Raw genomic sequence first — 11,326 nt, 5'->3', positions numbered from 1 at the left:
GCAAGAGATTACCTGAGCAATTGAGATGAATCAGGAAAAGTTTCCTTTGTTTATTTTCTCATTCATACACATGATTCATCAGTCATTTTGTTGATCACCTATATGGGAGGCATTATAATAACTTCTGAGAGTAGAAAAATGAGAACTCCACCCTCCTCTTGCAGAGTTTACAGTTTGTTAGGCTTCAAGGAGAAAATGGCACTTAAAATGGACCTTAAGGATAAACAGTATTCTGAGAAGTGTGTATTGAGAAGGAGGAATCCAAATGTAAGGAAACTGAGCAGAGATATATGGAAAGGAGAGTTGGGTGCTGGGGGAGGTATTCAGTCCAGTTAAACAAGAATGTAAGGTGATGCAGCTGGAAAAACTTAAGAGTTTCATATCTTATTAAGTTTGACCCCCTTCTTTTTACAGATGAAGAAAGTATAGCCCAAAGAAGTTAAAATTGTTGAGGATCATATAGTTGGTATGTGGAAGCTCTAACTCAAATGTAGGTCTTCTAACTCCAGATCAGCTATACTGTGTGACATCCATTCTTTCCACAGGTATGGCTTGAGAGCTTACTGTATTCTAGGCACTGAGGATTCAGTGGTGAACCAAAGAGTGAACATGGGAAAGTATTTTCTAATAGAAGGATACAACAAATGAACATATGAACAGATAAATATGTTTACCAGGTGGTGACAAAGTACTAGGAAGAAAAATAAAGCAAGATAGGGATGTGCTGTTTTTTATAAACAAGCGTGGTCAGGGAAAGCCTATTTGATTAGGTGCCCATATTTGAGAGTATCTTGAATATTATGGTCTGTAGTTTATGGTTAAAATGGGTGGACAGTGGAGAATCTGAGATGATTTGTTTAGAAGGGAAATCACATGTCCATGGCTATGTATTAGGAAGATGAATCTGTGTAGTGGGCAGTTAAGGGTTAGAAATAAGGTGGTAGCAGTGGGACTGGAAAGGTATAATGAAAAGCAGATTGGGAGAGTGGTGGTATTTTTTTTTTTTTTTGAGTGGTGGTATTTTTAATGGGAAGATCAGTTGGCTTTGAGAGGCTTCTGTGTTAATGTATCTTATGTTTTTAAAGTTAGCATGGTAAGGAAGACTTACCCTTAGGTTGTGGAATCAGTAGTAGACACCTTGAGATGAATTTAGTTCATTGGAGGAGGGAGAAAAGAATAAGAATGAACACAATGTTTAGCCTAAATTTTCCAGCTAAAGTTGAATAGGCAAAACTGAACAGGCATAGGACCTGGAATCACTTAAAAATTCCTGAGAGCCAGTCTTTTCTCAATCTTGTTCATCTATCCTAAGTAAATAAAGCAAGTCTTAGGGCTAATAGTAGTCTGAGGCTAATGGGAAGAGATAATAAAGTAAGGCTTGCACCAGCCAGAATTTCCCTCTTTCTCTTCTTTAGATAATCATTCCAGTAAAGTGCTGTGAGTAACTAGTGGTTACCAGTGGGGATGGAGTGGGGTGCAGTATAGTGGTGGAAGAGTGGGAGGTACAAACTATTGGGTGTAAGACAGGCTCAAGGATGTATTGTACAACATGGGGAATATAGCCAATATTTTGTAATTACTGTAAATGGAAAGTAACCTTTAAAAATTGTATTAAAAATTAAAAAATAAAGTCTGCTGTGAGAGACTAGAGACTATGTTCCGGGAAGCATTATGTTCACTTTCTTTTCTTTGATGCATATGGAACCATTGGTTTTTATAGACAACCCAGGGAGAATGCTGGGTATTGCTGAGTGAGCGTGGTTGGGGGTATAGCAGTTTTTCTTTGTGACTTTCACTTTAGGAAGAGTTTTGTTGTCTACCTTTGTCAGTGGTGTACAACCATGACTGGGCAATTTTTAGACTGCATAGCTACAGATCTTCCCTCATGTAGATGAAAATTAGTTTTGTCTCAGCTGAATTAATTTCTTAGAGTAAATGAGCTGGGGTGTCTGGTGTTGAAATGGTGGGGTGGTAAGATGGCAGTTTCAAAAGAGTGAGAAATGAGGATGTGCAGTAAGAAGCATCAGTAAGACAAAGAAAGAGGGAATTCAACAGCAAGGGGACTGAATTGGTCTTGACTTGTAGAAGTAGAGCATAGATGAAAGGAGAGGAAACCTATCCTCTGGATGGGTGATGCTCTGGGCAAGAAAGGATGATGAAATTTTTTTTGTTAGAAGGGGAATGTCATTTTTTGAAATAGGAGACCCAATAAGACTCCTATCCAAATGATTAAGTTGAGAATACTTTCTTATATTTTATAAAAATAAGAAATGGTCTTAAATTTGGGGCTTCTAGACTGTATAACATTGGAAATTTAATACTCGGATTGAAAATTTCAGTGTTTTCTCTTTTGATTTATGATAAAATGGAAAGATTTGTAAAGACTTGGACATCTTTGTTGAGTAAAAGAATAGGGTGTATTGAATATAGTTCGCTTGAGAAGGGTGGAAGAAGGGTGAGGCCATAGAGAAGATAGTAGGTGAGGTATAATTTCATGCTTTAAGAGAATAGCACTTGAAAGAATAGAAATATGGAAATTAACATGTCAAAGTTGGAAAAATGGGTGGGGGAAGTATTGAAGTACCATACAGGAAAGGTATCATTGAAGTTGTTTTGGAAGATGAGATAGTGGAATAATCATAGCCATAGGGAATACCAAACAGGTCAAATCTGATGGTACAAGGTGGCACCGGTGCCACTGAATGACATCTGCTGTGACTGTGGGAGGCAACTGTTCATACTCCCCTCCCTCTTTCCTCCAGTGTTCTCCTCTTTTTATCTTTAATTTCTTTTTATGCTGAAGGTTTTCCTGTGGGATCCACTTGAAGTTGATCCCTGGCGTTAGACCACTGACAGGAAAGGCCTACAAATCGTCTGTTTTGTTAGAAATTTTTTGCATGATACCTCTATGGGTGGAGAGGTGCATTCCAGTTGCACATTTCTTTGTCAGAAACTTTGTTACCAGAAGTAGAATATAACATCCACAAGGTTGTTTTTCTGAGACAGCAGAAAAATGGCTGTCATTTAAGTACTAATTAAAATATCCAGTATATTGTAAGATAAAATATGTCACTGTAAATCTTGAGACAGAGGGAGGTAAAGGGAGGGGATGAGACTGGATAAATTAACAAGCAGAGTCTTATTGTAGCCTGGGGAGGCGAACAAGGTCATGGGATCATTTGGGAGAAATAAATATACTAAATAGGGTGGGCTCCAGGTTCTGGAAGAATCTGGTAACGCTGGACTGGATATTCACTGTTGCTAGAAGCTTCAAGAAGTCCTATAGCACACACTGATATTAATTCACATGGTTGAGAAGTCGCCCCCTGACCCATCCAGCCCCCTCCCACTCCCATGCCCAGGATTTAAAATAGCTTTGGTCCCAGAAAATCAGCCAAACATGGCCAATTTACCAAACATGGGAAAATTGTTTGAAAAAAAAATGACCCTCTCTTGAGGCTTTATAAGTCTATTTTTTGTTATAATAATGTTAATAGCATTTTACCTGCTTGGATATTAACAGGCTAAATTATTTTAGCAGTTAATTTCTGCCTCCCTTGTGGTTTCGGTTGGATTCAAAATGTATACTTCCTGTCCTAGCCTGTGTTTCCTTGCTTTCTAACAGCTGCTATGTTTTACCTTCATGGTAGATGAAGCGTTTGCTGAGTTTTTGTTTTGTTTTGTAAGATATGTTATAATAAGATATGGACCCACTAGTGTAGCAAGTTTGTCATGAGGCAATTTTGGGGTGGAGGGGAGTTCAGCCTTGAAAAGGGATAGTTTGTTTTATGGTGGAGAAATACCATTCGCAGCCTCCAACTACATCTCTAAACGTGGCTAGCCTTTCAGATTTTTGTTATTGGTGGCATGCATGAGTACCTGAAAGTTTAGGTGGGTTTGTTTAACTGATTGATCTTTTTCAGAGAATACACTATTAAGCAGATATCTTTTGGATGGTGGATTGTTCATCTGTAGGTGGGTATTTTGGCAGATGGTCATCACATATTGCCATTTAAGTTTTGTAATCAAGCTATATTTTAATTTAGTTGCTGAATTGTTGTGGATAGACTTAACAGTGATCTAGTAGGTTACATATAACTAAGAAGGGCTAATCAACAGTTACTGAAAAATACAGGGATGGCATTTTGGCAAACATGTCACATGGTAAGTGAGAACTTGTAACCAACTCCTTTCTTGTTAACATGTAAGTGGAGCTGCTTAGGCAGGTTGTTTTCACCTTCCCTGAGACCCAGTTTTTAAGTCAGTGGAAAGAGTAGGTGACTACGTTAAGAAAACTTTAGGAATCTCAGGTAGGCTAAGTAACAGTGTTGTTCAGGGTTTGTGCTAGATAATTCCTTGTTGCAGGGTGCAATCCTGTGCATCGCAGGATGTTTAACAGCATCCCTGGCCTCTACCCACTAGATGCCAGTATCATTCTCCCCAATTTGTGACAACCAAAATGTTTCCACATGTTGCCAGAAGTTCCCTGTGGGTGCAGATTCACTTAGATTCATGGTTTTTTCTTCTCCTTAAAGCCACAGATTACTTCCAAGGCTTCTCTTAGCAGTTTTCTCTTAGGTAGTGATAGGCTAGTTACTATGTTTAGACTTCACCCATAGAAACTTGTACAAGTTTTAAATATATTTTTTTAAAAGTTGTGTTTTATTTTACTGGCAGTTATTGAACACTTACTATGTGCAAAGCACAATTATAGGGGCTTTGCCTATGGGAAACTCAAAGATACTAGAGAAAGACATTTAAGTAACTGTAATAGTGGATGAACTGGTAAGTGATATGATAGAGAAACAGGTACTGTGTAAGTTTAGGGAAAAAGAACTTTATTCCAACGGAGTTGGGGTGAGGAAGGTATCTCAGAGGAGGTGAGATTTTATCTGGGTTTTGAAATATGGATGGGACTTTTAAAAAGTGGATTATTGGGTAAATTGACATTTCAGGCATCTCATGGCTCCTTTATTCCAAATACATTTTTAAAAATTTTATTCACTCCCATTTAATATATGACATTAGAATTCTGGCCAGGCCTTTCTAAGTTTTTCTTGCATAAGATTGGTTATGGACAGAGAACTAGAGATATGTGAAGTGGTAGTTCCTGAAGACTTGATGGCTGGTATAGGTCTCAAAAAGGGAAAAACAGTTTGGCTAGTAGAGTCCTGCAGAATGCCTTTCTTTACCTCTGCTCTTGCTTATATATTATTCCTCCAGAACCTTATTTCAGATGTGCTGTCTCTCTTCTTTTAGTCTTTTTAATTATTCCCTTTACTAGTCTTCTCTTTTGTGGACCAATATCAGCCTTCTGTTAAAAATTCTTTCCTGTTCCCGTTTTCCTTTTAAGCTCTGTCCTTCCTTACCTTTCCTTTATGGCTAACAATTTCAAGTGTGCCCTGTACTGTGTTTTCTCTTTTTTTTTTTTTTTTTTTTTTTGCGGTACGTGGGCCTCTCACTGTTGTGGCCTCTCCCGTTGCGGAGCACAGGCTCCGGACGCGCAGGCTCAGCGGCCATGGCTCACGGGCCCAGCCGCTCCGCGGCATGTGGGATCTTCCCGGACCGGGGCACAAACCCACGTCCCCTGCATGGGCAGGCAGACTCTCAACCACTGCGCCACCAGGGAAGCCCTCTTTTTCCTTTTATTTACCATCTTCTTTTCCTTAGTCCCTTGTAATCCAGCTATTTTTCCTTAGCACTTTATTGGAATTAACCTTTCCAAAGATGCCAAAGACCTAATGGCCAAATTCATCCATTGATTGTTTTCCTCTCTTTCACACACAGACTTTTGCTCTCCTTTCTCTGTCTTTCTGTGTCCCTCTCATATCCATCCATCCATCCCATCAGTAAACATTCAGTTTGCACCAAGATATATCCCAGGTCCTTGGAGATGAAATGAGAATATACCCTCAAGTAGTTTTACCAGGCCTATAAGTAAGTACATAATTACCACATAGTTCATAGCTGCTATGATGTACGCACAGCAGCCGTACAGGAACTTCGTGAGCTCTGTTGTTTTTAGCACTGAGATTCTGATTCTTATTTTATCTTACTTTCCTGGTCCACCTCACCCCACTTATGGCAAAAAGAAAAGCATGGCCATATTCCTCTATTTCTTTTAACATTTTTTTTCCTCAGAAATCACGGTACTTTGCTGTCACCCCATCATCATTGTTTAAAATCTGTCAGGCACCTACTTAGTATAAATCATTGTGCTAAGTCCTGCAGAGACAAATTGGTAAAAGATATCATGCCTGCCATTCAGAGAGTTTATAAACTATTTAGTGAAATAGGCATAAGCATAGGATCATACATAACAAAGTGCAATTGAGTATAGTGAGTATAGTGGTTTAGAGCAGAGGTCCCCAACCCCCGGATCACCATCAGCCCGTGGCCTGTTAGGAACCGGGCTGCACCTCAGGAGGTGAGCGGCTGGTGAGCGAGCTAGCAAAGCTTCACCTGTACTTACAGCCACTCCTCATCACTTTCATTACCACCTGAGCTCTGCCTCCTGTCAGCGTTATGGTGAGTTGTGTAATTATTTCATTATATATTACAATGTAATAATAATAGAAATAAAGTGCACAATAAATGTAATGCACTTGAATCATCCTGAAACCATCCCCCCCCAGTCCATGGAAAAATTGTCTTCCATAAAACCAGTCCCTGGTGCTAAAAAGGTTGGGGACCAGTGGTTTAGAGCATGGTCTCTGGGGCAGAACTGCCTGGATCCAAAGCACAGCTCTAACACTTACTAGCTGTATTACCTTGAGCAAGCTGCTTAAGTTTTCTGTACCTCAGTTTCCACATCTGAAAAGTGAGGGTAGTAGTAGCATCTATCCCTTAGAGTTATAAAGGTCAAGTGAGTTAACTTGTAAAGTGCTTGGGATAGTTCTGGCATATAGTAAGCATGTAAGTTTTAGCTATGTATCAATATAAGGCCTGGAATTTAGCCACTGGCACTGACTAATTGATAATTTTGCACCTCTGCCTTCTGGACATTCCTAATTTTAGAAGTCTTTCTGTCACAGCAAAGTCAGCACTCTTAAAGGTAAACTCTTAATTAATCCTTACCCTTCTCTTCTCCCCTATCCCTCATGTTTTCTCATTTTCCTCATTGGTGCTGCCACTCCCCATCCTCCCATTCAGGTTTAAAACCTTGCAGTCATCTTTGAGTCCTCCCAGTTTTTTCCTCACCCTCTTCCACACATACACCACTTTGGAAATGCTGCCTTCCTGTTGTCTGTTCTTTTCTATTTCCAGCACTGTCAATTTATATATATAACTGTTGAAATAGTATTCACCTTGTACCTTGCCTGCAGTTCTTGGAAGTAGCAAGAAGAAAGCATTGACTTTGGGTTTTTAAACACTACCCACTACTTTCTCTGTTTTTGAACTAACAACATCTCTGGGTCTTGATTTCTTTATCTTTTTTTTTTTTTTTTTTTGCGGTATGCGGGCCTCTCACTGTTGTGACCTCTCCCGTTGCGGAGCACATGCTCCGGACGCACAGGCTCAGCGGCTATGGCTCACAGGCCCAGCCGCTCTGCGGCATGTGGGATCTTCCCGGACCGGGGCATGAACCTGCGTCCCCTGCATCGGCAGGCGGACTCTCAACCACTGCGCCACCAGGGAAGCCCATGATTTCTTTATCTTTAAATTGAACATTGATCTCATAAAATTGTGGTCAGCCTTCAAAAAAAAAAAAAGGTCACATATGTTTACTAAATCCCGGTTCTCCTTCAGACTCCACCACCTATCTCCCCCCACACCCCCGCCAATTAATTTTGCATTGCTTCTATTTACAAGCATTTGTATGTGGCTTTCCCTCACTTCAGCTCCTTAGTTTGGCATTCTTGGCCTTCCATAAAATGACCCTCGTCTATCTCTGTCACATGATATCTCCTTACCTCTAGCAAAGAGTCAACTGCCCTAGCTAGAGTAACCTACTCATTGTCTTCTCAACATGGTTTATCCACTCCTGCTTTAATCTGTCTCCCAAGGCCATTTCCCCTGCAGGAGGTACTATCCTCCACTCTCTTAAGTTTCACCTTCTGTGGGAAAATTTCATGTCCACCCGGGTGATTTCTGCAGTCATTGACTTTCTGTAGCATTTCCTGTCTCTCAGTCATTTGGTACTTATAATTTCTTAAATTTGTAGAGACCTCTTTTTTTTATGTACGTGAATTATCTCTGCAGCTAGACTGAGTATGATAGAGATCATGTCTCAGCAATTTTTAAATGCGTAATGTACATAATGGGTGTTGAATAGAGTTTTCATGCTTTGTTTCATTTTTGCAAAACATTTATGGATTACTTACGAATGCCAGTGCTAGGCTCTAAGAATATAAAGGCAAATGAACTGATTTTTGTTTCTTAGGCTAGTGGTCTCCTGAGGGAGATGGATGTTGCACAGATATTTCAGTATACAGTTGGCCCTCTGTATCTGCGGGTTCCACATTCGTGGATACAACCAACTGCGGATGGAAAATATTGGGGAAAAAATTTTTCAGAAAGTTCAAAAAGCAAAACTTGAATTTGCCAAGTGCAGGCAACTGTGTACGTAGCATTTACATTGTATTTACAGCTATTTACATAGCATTTACATTGGATTAGGTATTATAAGTAATCTAAAGATGCATTAAAGTATACAGGAGGATGGGGAGGATGTACAAAGGCTATATGCAAGTACTATACCATTTTATATAAGGGACTTGAGCATTTGGGGATCAATCCCCTGCTGATAGCAAGGGGCAGCTGTAATGTGGTAAATACCAAGGTAAATGTTTTCAAGGGATGCCATGAGTATATTGAGGGAAGTGGAACTTTTACTGCCCGGGAGTTCAGAGATAGCTTCTGGAGTTGAACTCAAGAGCTCAGTCTTATAGGGTGAGTAGGATTAGTCAGGTAAAGAAAGAAGAGAAGCTCTACCGGCAGCATCCGACGGCAGGATGTCTCACAGGAAGTTCTCTGCTCCCAGGCATGGGTCCCTGGGCTTTCTGCCTCGGAAGCGCAGCAGCCGGCACCACGGGAAGGTGAAGAGCTTCCCCAAGGATGACTCTTCCAAGCCCGTGCACCTCACAGCCTTCCTCGGCTACAAGGCTGGCATGACCCACACTGTGAGGGAGGTCGATAGGCCAGGGTCCAAGGTGAACAAGAAGGAAGTTGTGGAGGCTGTGACCATCGTGGAGACGCCACCCATGGTCACTGTGGGCATTGTGGGCTACATGGAAACACCTCGAGGCCTCCGGGCCTTTAAGACCATCTTTGCTGAGCACATCAGTGATGAATGCAAAAGGCGCTTCTATAAGAACTGGCATAAATCTAAGAAGAAGGCCTTCACCAAATACTGCAAGAAGTGGCAGGATGTAGATAGCAAGAAGCAGCTGGAGAGGGACTTCAGCAGCTTGAAGAAGTACTACCAGGTCATTCATGTCATTGCCCACACCCAGATGCGCCTGCTTCCTCTACGCCAGAAGAAGGCCCACCTCATGGAGATCCAGCTGAACGGAGGCACTGAGGCCGAAAAACCGGACTGGGCCCGAGAGAGGCTAGAGCAGCAGGTCCCTGTGAACCAAGTGTTTGGGCAGGATGAGATGATTGATGTCATTGGGGTGACCAAGGGCAAAGGCTACAAAGGGGTCACCAGCCGTTGGCACACCAAGAAGCTGCCCCGTAAGACCCACCGAGGGCTGCGCAAGGTTGCCTGTATTGGGGCGTGGCATCCTGCATGGGTGGCCTTCTCTGTGGCTCAGGCCGGGCAGAAAGGCTACCATCACCACACCGAGATCAACAAGAAGATCTACAAGATTGGCCAGGGCTACCTCATCAAGGATGGCAAACTGATCAAGAACAATGCCTTTACTGATTATGATCTGTCTGACAAGAGCATCAACCCTCTGGGTGGCTTTGTCCACTACGGTGAAGTGACCAATGACTTTGTCACGCTCAAAGGCTGCGTGGTAGGAACCAAGAAGCAAGTGCTCACCCTTGGCAAGTACTTGCTGGTGCAGACCAAACGGCGGGCCCTGGAGAAGATTGACCTTAAGTTTATTGACACCACCTCCAAATTTGGCCATGGCTGCTTCCAGACTGTGGAGGAGAAGAAAGCATTCATGGGACCACTTAAGAAGGACCGAATTGCAAAGGAAGAAGGGGCCTAATGTCAGAACAGATTATACAGCTGGTAGAATCTCAATAAAGTTATTTTCCAGTGGGGGGAAAAAAAAAGAAGGGAAGAATGTAGCAGGCAGAATGAGTAAATGCTTGGGGACTATGTGTTGGAGGAACTCTAAATCTCGTTCTGCATTTCCTTTGGGAGTCTAAGGTGCTCTTTCAATAAACCTTTCATTAGCCTTACGGGAATAATTTATACTTAAATGGCTGATGTTTGTTGTATGTATTTCTACTAGAATATGAAGAGATGAGAAATTTATGTAATGCCTCCAGTATTTCCTTTAAGATACATAAATATTTAAATTTCCTTTCCATGTTTTTGACAGTAGCCTTATCTTAGGCAAAAATTAGTTATTTGGAACATTATTAAATTATTATGGGGGGAGTTTTAATGAATACATGAAAATTCTGAAAATAACTTTGAGTTTATAGACTTATTTTATAGAATCCCTCACCTGTTGAGATCAAACATGGAAGGCGGAGGTACGGAAAGGAGTTCTGTAGCATTGGGCGATGAGATCAGAACATTAAGTGAAGTCTCTTTGGATTTAACTTTTTCAAATCTGTCATAAAGAAAAAAAACCGTTGTAGACCCTTTTGATCATTAACATTTTGTTCCCACAGTTCTTGATGGCATTTTCCCTTCTGTAGTGTCTGTCTTAAGTGAGAAGCATGATTCTGAAATCTATTATATTTAAAGAATTGCTGTATTGATGCATTAATATCCTCAGTCTATTTCCAAAAACTCCATGGGTTCACTGACCATGTTGAGTCCTTTTTCCATCCCTCCTCTTCCCAAAGCCCTACTATTTCAGTGCTATGTTAGTTGGAATATAGTATATTAGAATGTGTTTTACTAATACTGCTTTTTAGAAAGGTCATGAATTATTATTTAGTTCTTCACCAGGCAACAACTAACCAAATTTTCTTTGAGATACTGTGTGGTGATGAGATATAAGATAATCAGAGTAAAATGGAATTGGAAGATGGTATTCAAAGAAAAGATGAGTTAGGGGTATACTTACTTGAAAATTTTTTTATTGCTGGTGGGAAGAGATAAAAAGCATAGTGCTAAGAGAACCACCACAGGATGAATTTGGATATAAAAAGTATCTTAGGGCATCTGCAAAATTTTGTACTTCTGCAC

The 11,326-nt window shown here is 40.9% G+C and overlaps 2 protein-coding genes across 12 annotated transcripts in view; both read left to right on the top strand.

The window, feature by feature from the left end:
- The window catches only part of SMG7 (SMG7 nonsense mediated mRNA decay factor), a 70,877-nt gene that overhangs the window by 1,798 nt on the left and 57,753 nt on the right, over positions 1–11,326 (top strand). For 4 of the 11 annotated variants that reach the window (XM_049699584.1, XM_033437939.2, XM_049699612.1 and 1 more), the window contains exon 2: positions 3,924–3,975. The exons of 6 other annotated variants lie outside the window; for them this stretch is intronic. In XM_049699584.1, the coding sequence (XP_049555541.1) occupies positions 3,954–3,975 (22 nt within the window). In that variant the 5' untranslated portion in view covers positions 3,924–3,953. Of the gene's footprint in view, positions 1–3,923; positions 3,976–11,326 lie in introns of those variants that run through there. One more of the 11 variants, XM_033437945.2, reaches the window with a different exon arrangement.
- LOC101284006 (60S ribosomal protein L3-like) lies at positions 8,916–10,219 on the top strand. The gene has a single exon (XM_033437951.2). The coding sequence runs from the start codon at positions 8,955–8,957 to the stop codon at positions 10,164–10,166; it is 1,212 nt and encodes a 403-aa protein (XP_033293842.1). The 5' UTR covers positions 8,916–8,954; the 3' UTR covers positions 10,167–10,219.

Source organism: Orcinus orca, chromosome 1 (genome assembly GCF_937001465.1).
Source record: "Orcinus orca chromosome 1, mOrcOrc1.1, whole genome shotgun sequence".
In the NCBI taxonomy this organism is placed as follows: Eukaryota; Metazoa; Chordata; class Mammalia; order Artiodactyla; family Delphinidae; genus Orcinus; species Orcinus orca.
Note: the sequence above shows the minus strand (reverse complement) of the source record. Positions and strands in the feature narration are given on the sequence as shown.

Excerpts from the sequence above, each read along its gene's own strand:
- LOC101284006 (XM_033437951.2), top strand. The coding sequence starts at position 8,955 with ATGTCTCACAGGAAGTTCTCTGCTCCCAGGCATGGGTCCCTGGGCTTT.